The 15,722-nt window shown below is 58.8% G+C and overlaps 4 protein-coding genes across 4 annotated transcripts; all 4 read right to left on the bottom strand.

Moving 5' to 3' along the window:
* Nucleotides 1-280: 280 nt before the first annotated feature.
* LBRM_17_1140 (conserved hypothetical protein) lies at nucleotides 281-2,773 on the bottom strand (the record flags this gene model as incomplete). The annotated part of the gene is made up of 1 exon (XM_001563831.2): nucleotides 281-2,773. One exon carries the CDS (start codon nucleotides 2,771-2,773, stop codon nucleotides 281-283), a length of 2,493 nt encoding a protein of 830 aa, XP_001563881.1.
* Nucleotides 2,774-7,144: 4,371 nt separating this feature from the next.
* Nucleotides 7,145-9,061, bottom strand: LBRM_17_1130 (conserved hypothetical protein; the record flags this gene model as incomplete). The annotated part of the gene is made up of 1 exon (XM_001563830.1): nucleotides 7,145-9,061. One exon carries the CDS (start codon nucleotides 9,059-9,061, stop codon nucleotides 7,145-7,147), a length of 1,917 nt encoding a protein of 638 aa, XP_001563880.1.
* A 1,646-nt stretch (nucleotides 9,062-10,707) lies between these two features.
* Nucleotides 10,708-11,790, bottom strand: LBRM_17_1120 (hydrolase, alpha/beta fold family-like protein; the record flags this gene model as incomplete). The annotated part of the gene is made up of 1 exon (XM_001563829.1): nucleotides 10,708-11,790. The coding sequence occupies one exon, from the start codon at nucleotides 11,788-11,790 to the stop codon at nucleotides 10,708-10,710; it is 1,083 nt and encodes a 360-aa protein (XP_001563879.1).
* Nucleotides 11,791-12,991: 1,201 nt separating this feature from the next.
* On the bottom strand, nucleotides 12,992-15,058 carry LBRM_17_1110 (conserved hypothetical protein; the record flags this gene model as incomplete). Its single annotated transcript, XM_001563828.1, has 1 exon — nucleotides 12,992-15,058. One exon carries the CDS (start codon nucleotides 15,056-15,058, stop codon nucleotides 12,992-12,994), a length of 2,067 nt encoding a protein of 688 aa, XP_001563878.1.
* Nucleotides 15,059-15,722: the final 664 nt, after the last annotated feature.

The following is a 15,722-nucleotide window of genomic DNA, read 5'->3' as shown; positions in this document are numbered from 1 at the left end:
GAAAGAAAGGAGTATGATGACACCGCACACCTCTGTGCCACGGTGGGTTGGTGGAAGGAGCCACAGAAAGAGAAAGAGAGAGAGAGGTCCCCTAGAGCAATCAGCCCACACACAAGCACACTCGCCTAGGTGAAACCCTGGAGAGAGACTGAGGAGAGCAGAGCAATGCCGACTTGGTCTAACCGGTTCGCAAAGCGCGGGTCTCTCTCTCTCTCTGAAGAAATAGAGCACAGCTTCACCTCCCACGCAATCATTGTTGTGGCACATTACACTCACTCGCTTAAATGTACGTCTTGGGCACGCAATCGGCCGGCGACTGAAGCATGTCCTCTGCATCGGCCACCATCAGCTCCAGCTTCTCCAGCTGCCGCTGCATCATGGTCCGCTGGCGGACATCCTTGGCCTTGCCGAGGTCTTCGCGGATCTTCGGGATCGTGTTAGTGCCGTAGGCGACAAAGGCGCGCGCGCTGCCCACCTTCGGGCGGCGCGTCTCGATCTTAGAAAAGCGCTGCAGCGTCGCAAGGTAGCTGAAAATTTCATCATCATGCATGGCGCACGAGAAGAGTGCCGTCGAGTGCACTGACCGGTGCATGACGGAGTAGAAGAGCGCGCGCGGCTCAGCCGGATTCTTGTCGATGATGCGGTTGTAATGAATGACGCCGTCGCCGACACCGCTCGCGAAGATAGAGGAGACGATGACGTCCTCCTTGCCGGAGGACTGTGAGGTTTTGACCTGTTTCAGCACGCATGTGCACAGTACAATCCCCTGCTCCTCGGCCGAGGGGCTACAGTACTCCTGCGCGCGGCACAGGGCTGCATCTAGCACGTCGTTGAACTCGCCGGCATTCTCGGCACAGACGTACACCATGCCGTTGGCCACGTTGCCGAACAATGGGCTCTCCGCGACGGTTAATATCACAAAGCGATGCGGTGGATCGGCCAGTAGGTCCAGCACCTGGTCGTCCTGCAGAAGGCACATCGACATGGTGAACTCGAACTGCGTAGAAGCCAGCTTGCCAAACGCGCCCTTCACCACGGACCTCAACGCCAGCCATGTAAACCACTCCGTCGGCCGCGCAGCGGGGAAGCCAGCATCGGCCATGATCATGCCCACGTTGCACCCGTACACAAAGTTGTCGCGCATCTCCTCTAGTGAGTCGCTCGAAAGCTGAATGTCGGTGCGGCGGTTGACGTACATGACGTCGTGCATATCGTACTTTTGGACTTCCTCGGCGCCAGGCTTGTCGGCACGGAGGGTGTGGCCGTCCACCTCGATCACGGGGCTCCGGCCTCCAGAGGTGTCAAGCAAGATGGAGACTTTCAGCGCATTCGTCAGCGATGGGTCACGGGCGCAGGCGTTGCTCTTGCCAGAGGTGCCCGGGTCGCCGTCCTTCTTGTACTGCACGCCGTCCTGCTCTGCCGCTTTGTTCTTGAAGTACATGCCAACGCGCTTCTCACTGTTTTTACGGGTCAAGTTCGGTACACTGTTCTTACGCCCCAGCACCTGCGGCTGGCCCTCCGCCACCATCGCGTTCGCCGACGTCACCTTTGACGGTGGCGCGTCCCAGGCGGCAGCACCACCGATGCCGTCCCCAGTCGCCTTCACGGGCCCCTGTTGCTGCATCATCACTTGATGCTGCCACTGCCGCCCCATGACACCGGGGCCGCCGTGGTGCTCTACTGTTGCAGTGAGCCCATTCAGAGCCACCATGCCGCCACCACCGCCACCGCCCATGTGTGGGCCACCTCCCGGCACAACCTGGGAGAGACGCTGCTGCAACTGCGAGGACGCGGCGAGCGGGCCGCCACCACCGCCGTTGTTGCTGCTGACGTAGTTGCAGAACTGACCTGCTATGGAGTACTTTCGCTGGAGAGACTTTGCGCTGTCCTGGCGAACAAGGCCCGATGTGGGCGGCTCCGGGGGAACGCCTGCAGCGCCCTTCGCCCCGATGTCACCGCAGGTGGCGGCAGCCGTGGAGGGGCCGCCAGCCCTGCCGCTACCGGAGTTGGGGTACTTGAACATGCCATTTATGCTGTTCAGTGACATATCTGGGCCGACGCCGGTGGCACCAGTGCGAACGCTACCATGCATAAAACTCGGCTGTCGGAAGCTACCATAGCTGTAGCAGCTCAGGGCACTGCTCTGCCGGCTGAGCTGCTGAGGAGGCCGGTCACCAACATTCGGGGCCGTGCCACCGCCGAAAAAGCTTCCACCGCCCTGGCGAATGCTGCCGTAGCTGTTGTTACGCATGAGCGGGCCACCACTGCTGACCTGTGAGCCAGCCGAGTAGTCGAAGTTCATGCCGCTGTTAACACGGTGCAGGCTTCCAGCCCCAGTACCGACCGAAGAGAAGCTCCCGTGGCGTTGCGGTTGGTTGCCGCCGCCGCCTTGCCCACCAAAGCTGCCAAAGCGAGGGATCACTCCTATCGACCCCATCGAGTGGAAAGAGCCCATGCGCTGCATCATCGGGTTCGGCTGACCAAAGTTGCTCTGGTTGCGCATCATCATGAAGCTCGGGTTGCGGTTCAGCTGACTTGGGCTGACGCCGCTAGCTATCGACCCGCTGCGGCCACCGACAAATCCCGGGGACGGGTGGCCTGGTAAGACACCTCGCCCAGCGCTGTATAAGGGTACCTGCGCATGCGGCAGTGGTTGCTGCTGGCCATACTGTTGCTGCTGTGGATGATGGTATTGCTGCTGCATCATAGGGCCGCCGCCGTAGCCGACGCCCTGGTGCATACCAGGGCCCATCACATAATAACCACCGTACATGACTAGCGTATCGACCCGTGCTCTGGGGATGTCCGCGCTGCCGTGATCGTTTTTTTTTTGCGCGTTGTGTAGCCGCGCTCCAGCCCCAGCTCCGCTCTGTGAGAATGCCGCACGTGCCAGCCAATGGCGCAGGGAGAGGCACGTACAGACACACTCGGCACAACGAGCGACGAAAAGGTCAGTGCTCACCAAAGCCTGAAGGGGTATAGAGGGGAGTGGAGGGGGGGGGAGGGGGGCTGCAGCAGAGGGAAGGAGGGCAACCGGACTCACACAGACGCAGAGACGTGCAAGACGGAGGCGCTCACAGAGAGGGAGAGAGAGAGATTCAGCTCTACATGTATTGGTGAGCTTCGTTTGTTCAGCTGTTGCTTTCCTTGCGAATTTACTGTTGCTCTCTGTCGGCTCTCTCGTAGCGCTTTGCTTTTGGGGGCGTGTGTGGAGGGGGGGGGGGGAGATGGCGTAGGGGGTTGGTGTGGTGTGCAATAGCCCCTCTTTATCTCCTTGAAAGATAACTTCGTTCCTCCTGCTGGGTGTCGGCGCATACGTGCGCATATGTGAGTCGTGTACAATGAGGGAGCGGTGAAGGAAAGAATGGAAAAGGAGGAGAAGAGGGTAAAAGGCCACCTTCAGTGTGACTTCAAGGCCAGCCCGGAAAAGGGTAAAGAGAGACGCAGGCAAACACATGCGCGCGCCCTCACGCCCCTCCCGTGCTGACTGCGCTCCACATGAAAATCGTCAATTGAATATTTTCTCCTCTCTTCGCTGCCCTCTTCGGGCCCTTCACAGTGAGTACGCAGTGGGTGCCTGTGCTTTCGGTATGTGGCAGAGAGAGAGAGAGGGAGGCCACTCTACCGCCTCTCAGGGTGTCGCGGGTACTCTCTCGACAGCACTTGCGCCAACGAGGTCGAAGGCGAGTAAGGAGTAGCGGTGAGGAGGGGAGAGATGGACAGGTGAGCACGCTAACGCGATGCGTTGCGCACCGCACCATCACACCCTTCTTGTCATTCGTGTCACTTTGCCTATCCACCACTGACATGTCGAAGGGCACATCCCCACTCTAAACCGAGAAGCGGCGCTACTCAAGATGGCGGTTGGGGTGAGGAGGAGATAACCTACACAAGAGAAGAGCGGAAAGAGAAGGGTACGGCGAAGTACAGAGGATACGTCTCGCACAAAGCTGACAGATATGGAGACGGGAACAGAAGAGGAGAGGAGAGGTGGGAGGTGGTGGATGTCAGGGCGTTCCCCATAATATACGACCTAAAACAACAAGTGGAGTGAAGGGGAGGAGGGAGGGAGCGGGAGGGAAGGAAGTAAGGGAGAGAGAGAGATTGGCCGTTGTTCTTCTTTGTCTTTTGCCTCGTGGGGAATGCGGGGGGAGAAGAGAGCTCATAAAAGGTGATCGCAGCACTACAAGGGAGAAATAGTGGGGGAGGGGGGAAGGGAGGGGGGCAGAGGTGGCGATAGAAAACAGGAAGAGCTTGCGTATACCCACACATGTGCTTTCGCTCTTAAACAAGCGCTCTAGCCTGCGCGCTGGGTGTGGCGGTGCAGTTCTGGCGCTCGTGTGTGTGTGTGTGTGTGTGTGTGTGTGTGTGTGTCTGTGTGCTTACAGGCTGGTGAACAGAAGGGCAAATGGAAAAAAAAAGGAGGAGGGTGCAGGCGTACGCCTATATGTCATGAGCATGAGCCTCACTGAAACTCTGCGCAGCTGCTCACACACACACACACACACACACACACACATGCACCGGGGGAAGTGCAGGAGGAAATAAAACAAGCAAAAGACTCCCTCAAGGAGAGTGGCCGCCATGAGCGGACAAGCCAGATGCCCAGAAGAGAGAGAGACACACAGGCCAAGCCACAAAGACGGCGCGTGCGTCGACATCATGGCGGAGGTCGGTGCATGCGTAGAAAGTGAGGGCAGGAGAGCAAAAATGCAGAGCTGCTCACGTCTTTGGCTGCTACCCCCCTCCCCCCTCGCCATCACTGTGGTCTACGCATTCCAGCCATCCATCGATTCTCCCCGCGTCGCCTCCGCTTCCGCGTGCGCACATGCCTTGAGATGCGGGTGCGTCCGTGAGTACGAGAGACGAGATGAGGTGCAACGGGTGTACGTCTGAAAGAGGCAGCGTGGAGCCCTCGCGCCACATCCCTTCTCTCTTCTCTCCGTTCTGCGAGAAGAAAAGAGGTGGTGGTGGTAGTGAGAGGGGGGACGGTGTCGGCATGGGTAGTCGCAGTACGCCATCCGAAGTCACAGGAAGAGACGCCAAGGCACCGAAGCGGCAAAAGTACAGCAGTAAAGTGGCGCCCAAGGCACCGGCTAAGGTGCAGCCGTAGACAGAGAAGGCTGAAGCAGACACACACTGCGAGATGAAGCGGAAGCGATCAAAGACAAGGAGGGCGTATCTGAGCCCAAAGCCGGCAACAGAGAGAAGCGAGAAGGGCACCAGCACGCATGTAGGTGGTCCGCACGAAATGAACAACCCATCCTCTGCCCGCTGCTCTCCTCGTCTCTCTCTCTCTCCCTGAGGTGATCGACTGTGCAAAACCTGCCCGCCGCCGTCGGCGTATCCGATATGTCAAGCAGTTTACGCCCCAACAAGCACGGTTTGCCACGTTTGTTTGAGCGGTGATCTGCTTTGTTCTGCTGCAGCTAAGCCTCCATGTCTTAGTGTTTGGGGGTGCGCCTATGGAGGTGTGGACGAGTGAAGTCACCCAGCATCACTCTTTTCCGTTGCGCCTGTGTATGCATGAACGTGCGCGAGTGTGCGTGGAGCGTCACCGTTTTCACTTCACCTACCCCCCTCACCACCCCCATCAACTTCGCCAGACCCTCAGCGCGTCGGTGCGCTTCGATAAGTGCGATGAACACAAAGATGATCTCCAGCGTCCCCAGGCGCCACGCAGCCATGATAAGCTAAAAGCCACCAGCGCCGTTATAGGCGTCCTTGATGCCGGACTCCCGAAGGCGCTGTACTTCCTGTGAGCGCCAGCCACGCATGCCCAGCAGATCAGAGCATTGCCAGAAAGGAAATCGCAGAGAGGAGAGCCGCGGGCAATACGGGAAACAAAACTGGCGAAGAGCCAGCCTTGCCATCACTGTCGCTACGAGTGCAAGGATGGAGATAATGGCGAAGAGAGCCGTCAAGGCCCATGAGGCTCTCTATCCTCTTTTGGTTCGAGAAGACCTCCTACAAAGACCTCCGCAGGTTCATCTTACCGCTGCTGTATTGTCCTTTACCCCTCCCCCCCCCCCCACACACACACACGCACACCGCATCGGGTAGCAGTGGTGCACTCTCCCCTAAAGCCAGAGCTGCTTTGGGCTTGACTATGTTGATGGGGGCACAGTCACAACCGTGACGACAATCACATCCGAGACGAAGCACGCGATCGCTGTAAAGATGTCCGGCCGACAGCGTCCATGACGGCTGGCAAGGACGAGTACGAGAACACAGAAAAAGATGGGGTAGGTGGAAGAAAGCCTTTGAGAGAGAGAGGGGGGGGGAAGGGAGGGTGCCGCAAGAGGGAGTGTCGTGGCTGCGTGATCACGCTCGTGTGGGCATGGGGGCAACCATTCCATGGCGGCCACGAGCGCATTAAAGCAAAGGAATGACAAGGGCCCCTTTACAACTGTTCCCGGCAGGATTAGCGCTTGTTGGCTTGCCTGTTTTGTTTTTCCTCTTCTCCCTCAACACACAGCTCTACCGCACAACACGTGAAGTAGTGGGCAAGTGGTGAGCAGAGCAAACAACGTCAGCAAGGAGGGGGTGGGGGGTGAATGAGGGTGTACGCGCACGTGGACGGTGCTGGCGCGCTGAAATCCGCCAGCAACACCTAACCAAGTAGAGCATACGTTGAAGATGAGCTCTGTCCTGAATCCGTTATTCACCCTTCCCCCTATACTGCAAGCGCGATGAGATCATGGGGAGGTGCGCTCAATCCTCTTCTCCGCTGCACTTGTCCCCCTCCAGTGGCACGTGACGGCTGAAGTGCAGGAGAGCGAGAGTACACGTGAGTGGGCAGCCCCAGAGGGTGTATCAGCTTCCGCATGTGTGCGCGTTGGGCTGTGCATGTCACACGATGTCTACCTCCCCTGACACGTCTTCACCAGCGCTGGTTGACAACTCTCTCCTTCCCCACCGCTGCCGCCGCCCCTCCCTCTTCTCCGCCAGCAGCGAGACGCGCGGATAGAGAAGTAAACAGGAGAAACTTCGCAAGATGAAAACGCACGCGGCGCCGGAAGGTACGTTGGGGGGCGGCTTGTCACCCTTTGAGCTCGTCCGTCGCCTTCTCGCTTGTGCCCGACAATCCTCCCACCCCAACCGCCCTCCTCACCTCGTCACTCAACAGCCCAGCAGATGCACGTTACACCAAGGCCGCGCCCTTTTCGCACAACCCAATCCCGCCCATCCACCGGTTCTCGTTGTCCTTCGTCTTTACAAATTCATCCGACAGCTCCGTGTACTGCCAATACGAAGACACCGACCGTTCTGCACCCATCCCGTAGTATTTCGACCACACGTTGATCTCGCGAGTCGCGGAAGCGACTTCATCGGTCACGATCAGCCGCGTCTCCGGTGGTGGAGCCGACGGCAGCGGCTTCAGCGTCGACTGCCCGTTAGGGCTCACGTAGCCGCGATGCACAAGCTCCTCCATCCACGGTTGTGCGCGCCGTAGCAGGTACAGCGTCCGTTTCTCTGATAGCAAACGCCGCGCAGCCTCCTTTGGCGTCATGATCCCAAAGTACTTCGGCGTATTCGGCCGTGAGTAGTGGTGAAACACGTCTGGTTGCCCGGGCCCATACAAGTCCCACCCGGCAGTCCACATCCGCGCAGAGTACAGCACCTCCTCACCGTCGAACATGTACGGCAGGAACGGGTCGAACGGCGTATCCAGCGTGAACTGCGCATCACCAAACATGAAGCCCGCAGCGGCAAAGCCCTGCAGGACTGGGCGCGGCGAGAGAGGCATCCACCGCGCACCAAGCTTCGGCATCCCGTTGCTGAGCACCTGCGCTGTGCACATGAACATAATGTCCGTCTTCTCGAATTCCTCACGGTCATGCCCCTCGCGGTACCCGTTCGGGTAGTTCGACAGCACACCGCGCGTCGGCAGCTGGAACACGCGCGTTATCAGCTTCATGTCCCAGTCCACAGAAAACCGTGTGTGACTGTCCACCACCATGAAGTAGTCCTGGTTGAAGAAGAAGAGACTCGTGATGTAGCGCCCAAACGTCGGTCCTCGAGCGTGTGAAGCATCCGTCACGCGCGTCGTCACACGGCACCCAGCCAGCGCGCGCGACGGCTGCTGCTGTGGCCCCCCACGTCCTTTCCGAAAAACAGACTGGCCAGCGATGGCGCTCTTCGCGTCCTCCTCCCCTATTAGTAGCGTATCGCGCGCCGTCTCCAACTCACCGGCAACGCACAACACGCGCTCTGCAGCGTGCGCCGGATGCACAAACACCCCATCGGGCTCCACGCCAATCCCTTCAGCACTAACGGCGGGCGTGCTCAGCACCGCATCCACGTCCAGCAGCCGCCGCGGCGCGAGCACGTCCGCCCACGTCAATGTACGCACCTCTACACCAAGCGAGGCCGGTGCCTCCGCGCCGTACAGCACACGCCGCGTCTCGCCACTCTCCAGGTCGTCCATGCCAAGTCTCGAGAGGCAGCTTGCATCCGATGAGCGGCGCTCCTCACTCACGCCAACGTAGAGGCGGTGCGGCGAAGCAGACATATCGAACAGGTTGCGCAGCGTCAGCGCGCACTCATGGTCGCGAAACGAGGCTAGTGAAACGAAGATGGACGCGTGGTGCAGCGTGGCACGGTCCGCCGGTGTGGCCCAGGCAGGGACGTGGTACCTGTCGCCAGGCCGGTAGATGGATTCCCACTTGCGGAAGTCACCAGGGTTGCCATCAGTGGTGCGACGATAGCGAGTATAGTTGGTGGGTGTCATGTACACGGTGTCGCCAGACTTTGAGAGGGAAAGAATCATGTTGAAGGTAGCATCCCGCCATGTTGTCCCAGGGGTGCGGCCCTGTACGACTTGTGCAAAACGCGTTGCGTTCTCCTCTGCGGTAAACCATGGCTTGGATGGTATATCAGAGAACTTTCTGTGCTCGTTTACCGGCGATGTCGAGAGAAAATACATAAACGAAAGTACACACAGGCACAGAATGGCGATGACAGCTAAAATAGCCTGTCGTCGACGCACGCTGAGGCGACGCCGCGGCATGCGCAGAGGTCGCTTGAGCACGCTTGGCACCTGGCTGTAGTCCCGCATGTCGCGTTTTTCCCACTCTTTTCACTGTCGCGTGGAGACGATGATGTTGTTGTCAACTGAGGGAATATAGGCTTGAACGGATGTACTTGAGCCGCCCGTACATGTGGTGCATACACCCTCTTCGTGGGAAAGAGAGAGAGGAGGGAGGGGAGGAGAGACGAGAGGCGAGAGGCGAGGGAGAAAGATGGTGTAGTTGTTCTGGCAAAGAAAAATGCACAGAGCGACTTGGATTGATCGACAGAGGCGCAGATGCGCGGTGTGCGCTTCCCCTTTTGAAGCGTCGGTCGCTTGTCTGCTCCCCCCTTTTTCCAGCGCTCGCAGGACCGCGCCCCCCTCCGGTCAGGCAACGAGAATGTGCGTGTGCGTGTGCGTGTGCGTGTGCGTGTGCGTGTGCGTGTGCGTGTGCGTGTGCGTGTGCGTGTGCGTGTGGGTGTGGGTGTGGGTGTGGGTGTGGGTGTGGGTGTGGGTGTGGGTGTGGGTGTGTGGGTGTGGGTGTGGGTGTGGGTGTGGGTGTGTGTGTGTGTGTGTGTGTGTGTGGGTGGGTGTGCGTGTGTGTGTGTGTGGGTGGGTGTGCGTGTGTGTGGGTGGGTGGGAAAGCTAGCAGAGAGCGGCAAGGGGAAAGAGGAAGACATGGTGGAGACAGGTCAGGACGGAACGGTGGGGAGGGGAGTTGTATTGGAAAGGAAAGCAGGCAAAGCATGGGAGAGGAAAAGATAGTTTGACGAAAGCTAAAGAGCGGGGAACAAAGCGTGCTGTGTCATGGGCCATCCCAAGCGCACGCAGGACGCGGTCTATCATCGAGGAGGACAGGTCCCCGCACGCGCCGCGCGAGTGTGCAAGCCAAGCGAGCAAAGAGAGCAGTCAACGCAAGCGGTGCGACGTGGCACTGATTTCCTTTTCGTCTCCTTCGTAGCTCAGCGTGACGCTGCTGACATCGTCCGCGTTACCAAAAACAGCGAAAGGGTAAACAAAAGGACAGCATATGAAAACCAACAGCAAGTAAGAGAGAAGTTAGGCGCCAATGGCGCAAGTAGAAGAATTACCCAACACGCAGCAGTCTCGCATACAGCGGCAGAGAGCGCGCGATGCTCCTCCGTCCTCCCCCCTGCTCCAGCCGCTGTCTCCCTGCGCCTCGCGCTGTTTTCCTTCCCTCTTCACCTCAGTGCTCAGCACGAGTCCACACAAGACCCACGAGGAATACACGCACACAGCAGTCTCGCATACAGCGGAGACAAAGAGAGGTGGGGGGGCCTTAGGGGAATGAAGCGACTGAAATGGTGCGAAATAGAAAACCAGTGAAAGGGGGAAAGAGAAGCATCTCGGACGTTCCTGGGTGCGTGTCAGTGTTGGTAGTGGTCTGCTCAGAGGGGCGTTGGGGAGGTGGGACGACTGCGAGCAGCACCTAATAGGCAAACACGCAGCACGAAAGGAAACGCTGATGTGAGCAGCTGCCCTCTCCACCACCTGAAAGCCAAGGACGCGACCCTTCACCTCAGGCTCAACCCCAACCAAGCGAACGACTGTCATCAGCGCTAGCCATCTGCCGGCACGTCCGCTACTGTGTCTTCCCTTTTCCGGAAATATGAAATTATTAACGATAGCAAAGCAAAACAAGCAGTGCCCCTCCCCTCTCTCCCCGCTTGGCTTCATCCCTCAACCGTGTCTTCTGTTGGCGTAATGGAATCCGTCGCGCCCGTACCAGATGACGACCTCTCCGTCTGAGCTTTCGCCTCTTCACCGAGCGCCTTCTGCAGCTTTATTTCCTCTACAATATCCCTGTAGAGTTCCCTCGGGATAGAATGCCCCATATGTGCAAAGGCGACAAGCCTTGACTCTTGGATCAGGTGAGCCAGATGCACACCGTTCTCGAAAGGAATCATCGTGTCCTTCATGCCGTGCACGATGAGCGTCGGGATGCCTTTCAACCGGCGAAGGTCGTTCTCACGACTCTCTGCACGCCGCACCGCCCATATCTGTCGCATAACCCCGTCATTGTCGGCGGGACATCGGGTGAGGTTAGCCGCGGCGATCGAGCGAACCTCTTGCTCGTCCTGCGGGTAGTCGCCCCTGAAAAGGGAGTTCATGTGAACCATGAAGTTCACTTGCTCCTCGAAGGACGGCCCGGAAGGCTTCTCCATCATCGCAAACGACATTTTCCATGTCTGCGGCTTCACATGCGGGCCGCTGCTGTGCGTATAAAAAATGGTGAGGCTCTTCACCCGCTCAGGGTGTTGTAGAGCCATACACTGCGCAATCATGCCACCCATGGAAGTGCCAAGGACGTGCACACTCTGGATCCCGAGTGCCGTCAGCAAACCCCATGCATCTCTCCCCATATCGTACAGCGTGTAGGGAGGTATACCTTCACCGATGGAGGCCCAGGCCGGGAGTATCATGCGGGCAATGGCCGGGGTCGTGTAGCCGTCAAGGTGGGTCGACAAGCCCGTGTCGCGGTTGTCGTACTGAACCACAAAGAAACCTGCCTGGAGAAGTCGCTGCACAAACTCATTCTTCCAGTTGAGTAATGTGCCGCCGAGGCCCATGACGAGCAGCAGGCATGGGTTATCAGGGTTACCGAGAGTTCTGTAGCAGAGAGTGATCTCCTTCCCCGTGCTAGCGCACTTCCCCACTCTCGCGAACTTATCGAGGGGGAGGGGTTGAGCTTTCCCGTGTAACTCCTTCGGCAGGCCCGCCGCCGCGTCAAGTTCCGCGATTAGGGTGGCTGTCATGCTCGCGCTCCCGAAGCCCGTGTGACAGCGTGTGAAAAACAAAGTAGAAAAGAAAGAGACAGTCTAGGCCGCTTCAAATGTGGCGGGGACGTCCCTAGACGACCGCCGGCAGCAGCAGCAGCAGCAGCAACAGCTCACGCTGGACAGAATCGCAGATGTCCACGAAGGTGGCGATGCAGTGGAAACGGCTGGGGCTCTGTTGCACTCACGCGCCACCACGACCAGTTCGACCTCGGATGGCTTTTGGTAAAATGCACAACCTGCAAAAAGTCCGCCAACACTACACAGCGTTGTCGCTTTTTCTCAGTGAAATCCCTGACGGACGGGAAAAAGAAGGGGGAGAAAAGGTGAAGTGTACCCCACACGAGTGCGTAAGGCGCGCATGTGAGTGCCTGAGTGAGAAGGCAGTGTGGAGCAGGGAAGATGCGCTGACTGAAGTGTGTGGGTGTATGTGTGGGTGGGTGGGTGGGTGTCCTCCCTAACGCTGTAGCAGGAAGAAGGAGATGAATAACGAAAAGGTCAGTTTAGAGAGAGCGCAAGGGGGAAGGGAGAAGAGCGGTTAGTGGGGAAATCAACATGCGCCACCGTATACTGAAGAGGCGTGGTTACAAGGCAAGGTGCCATGAGAGTCGGGAAGAGCCCTCACGCAGAGACCTTGAAGCACGTACAAGTAGGGGGGGGGGGGGACGGGAGAAGAGTTGTCAGCCGTGGCGACGGAGTGACACAGCGCGACGATGCGCGCAGAGAGGGAGCCGACAGAAAAAAAAAACAAAAAGGGCGGGGGGGGCACGCGAGACGCACACAAAAGGGTCCGCAGCTCCTTTCCCCCGTACCTCTCTCCCTCTCCGGAAGCACCATTCGGGCCCCAGCCCAGCACAGCTCCCCCTTTTGCTGGCGCACGGGATACGTAGTCCGCCCCTTTTCCCCACTTCTCACAGGCCTGGCCTGCGCATCCCAACGCGCACACCCGCAGGGGTGGGCAGCCGCGACCGCCTAGCCCGTGCCCCTGAGTGGTCCATCTCGTACTGAATTCGCCCTCTGTGATTTTACTCATGAGCGCTACCCTCCGCGTTGGCCACGCACCGAGGATTGGCGCAGCTTGCTATGTGATGGACACGGCTGACTCGGCTGAAAAAAAAAAAATAAAGAGAATAGTGGCCCCCCATTGCACTAGTGCTGCCACCTGGCTTTAGCCAAACACTCACTGGCGGGACTGCAACGGGGATGCACCACGTACAAACTGTAGGAAGCAAAACGCATCCTCCATGAGCGCGGCATCACGACCGAGTTCGCCGACCAGCGCCACGGGCGTCTGCGGGTCCACCTGTACGGAGAGAATGGGGTTGCCGGCAAGCTGAAACGATAACGTGGGCCGCACGCTGCGCACGTCTCCGCTCGTATATGGGTCAGACAGCAGCGGTGTAATAAAGCAGTCCACATCTATGAACTGCTCTTCGGTGGAACGCACTACGTCATCGCGGACGCGCAGAGCGTGATGGTAGTCGCGGATGGAAAGCTTCTGGCCAGCCTGAATGGAATCTATTAGAGACGCTGGCAACTCCCCCCGGACACCAGGTAGTCCCTCGAACGTGTTCTGCCAGTTTGTTGCCGGAGCGTTGTGACTGCTAAGCTTGATCGACTCCATGTCAGGCACAACAGAGAGCTGCTGCTCCTTCTCTGGGGAGAACACGGTTGAGTTGTCATCGTTCTTGCCACTCTGCCCATTATCCTCACCGCTCTTCGCGTCCTCGTTGCCTTGAGCAGACGCCGTCGCCGGCGCAAGTACTCGCTCGAACGCTCTGGCAAGTTGATAATGTGAGATGATCGTCACCGCCTCCATCACATCCTCCAGGGAGAAGTCGAAGGCCAGCGGCACAATCTCGAGTTTTTGATTGTAGTGCAGTGCGCTGTGCATGCGCACGGCGTCCGTGAGGCGCTGGTGGAACTCCGCCGACGACGTATACTTGCCTCTACAGTATTGGTCAATCCACTCGGCTGGGTAACCAACAGCGAGCTCAACCTGCGGCCTCTCGTATTCCTGGGACCCGGTGAAGAGCCGCCGAAGAAAACCTGGCCGCGATGGTTGATTGAAGTCGTCCGCCATGGCTGCCTCGGCGTTGTAGTCACTCCAGCCAACGTCGATGTCAGCGATGCGGCCGTAGCGGTCGCGCACCGTGTAGTTGTGCGGGTTGTGGTCGGGGATTTCAGGACGAGGGCACTTTGGCATGTCATCCGGGTGCTTCACCTCCGGCGCTGTCTGGCCTCTCCACCACCTGCTGATGGACTGCACTAGACGCGCTGCTGGATCGGAGGCCTGCTGGTGACTGGGGCCACCACCATGAGGCGTCACGGTAGTGCTCGGGGCGTGGAATGGCGGCGCATCCCCAGCGGCGCTTGCAACGCTGTGTCCGTCCTTGAGCTCGCCAGTAGTGACCGGGGGCGACGATGCGTCCCTGTCCGTCGGCGCAGAGGGTGGTGAAGAAGCGCCTGTGCTCCCCACAGTAGGGGAGGTGCTAGACTGCGTCTGCTTCGCTGAGGACTCCAAGTACTCCTCGGGGTCAATCGAGCCGGTGTAGAGCTGCCAGAGGTACATCAAATCATCCATACGACGCGCCGACAGTCCGACCGTCATGGACGGTATTGTCAGCTCAAACTGCTCTGTGAATGTGCCGAATGTCTGTGAGGTGGGCTTGAAGCCGACCATGTCGTGATGCACAGCGCATAACACCGAGGGAGGCCCGTTCAGCGAGCAGCTGATGACATAGTCGCACGCGTTCTCCGTAACAGCGACAGACGCCGGCTTCTCAGGGCCAAAGACAGTGCCCTCGCTCAGTCCAAAGGGGGTGCAACAGCTCAGCTTGCCGACGAACTGTGCACCCTGGCAGCGTAGCCAGGGGATCAGCGGGAACTCGGCGTGTGCGGCGTGACTGGACATCGGTGTGTAAAGCCCGGCGTGGGGGTAAAACTCCTGAACGTCTAGCGCGTCTGAGACAGCAACGGAAATGCCGCTGAGCGGCATATCTGGAATGAAGTTCTGCTGCACATCCTTCTCCGACGCCACCTTAGCAAAGCACAATAGTGATGGCTGTTCCGCCTTGTCGACACGACGGTCGCGCGTGATGCTGCTGGCGGACATGGCCTCGGCACGGCTGCGGCACTCCATGACAGCCTGCCGCTGTTCCGCGACGTGGTTGTGCAACTGACGCACCATGCGGCGCGCGCTGTCGCGTGAGAAATTCAGAGTCGCGGAAGAAATGCTCGAGCTCATGATGCTGGGAGTGGAGTGCCTTTACGTGGATGCGAATGCAGATGCACGCGGAAGTAACGCACTCGAGCTTTGTTTTCCTCTGTTGTAAAGGGCAATGCTCCGCGGGTGATTGGCGAGAGTAAGACAGAAGGGTTTCGACCCAGGAGAGAGAGAAGCTCGAGAATGAGCGTTGCCGAGACCTCGACAGCAATCTTGCGCGCGCACACTAGCAGAGAGAGAGAGCGAGCGAGGGATGGAGAGGTAGTAGTGACGAGGAGGAGAAAAGAGCACAGGCACAGAGGCGCACTCGAGAGATGCGCAGATACGCGCAACGCTAAAGAGGACGACAAGAGAGGGAGAAGGATGAAAGGCGTCGCCAGAGCAGCAGCAAACGAAAGGAGGGTGGAGGCATGACGACTCCGCCAGTGAAGGTGAGCGGGGAAGCCCTCTGAAGGGGGAACCCAATCAGCAGCGCGAGCACGCTTGCGAGCGAGCAGCTCAACCGTCGGCTGGTTCCAGCATCCTCGTGCCGTGCGCCAACGCCGCTGCGGCGCATTGAGGGTTGGAGAGGGAGAGCGGAGGGGAAGGTTAATCCCGGCCTCGTCGCTGCCTTCAGTTTGCTTTTTTTCCGCCGGCTTCATGTGACTGAGGTTCACGATGACGCACGTGAATAGAGGCGTGGAAG

This window comes from Leishmania braziliensis, chromosome 17, assembly GCF_000002845.2.
Source record: "Leishmania braziliensis MHOM/BR/75/M2904 complete genome, chromosome 17".
NCBI classification, from domain to species: Eukaryota; Euglenozoa; class Kinetoplastea; order Trypanosomatida; family Trypanosomatidae; genus Leishmania; species Leishmania braziliensis.
This window is presented reverse-complemented; position numbering and strand designations above follow the sequence as displayed.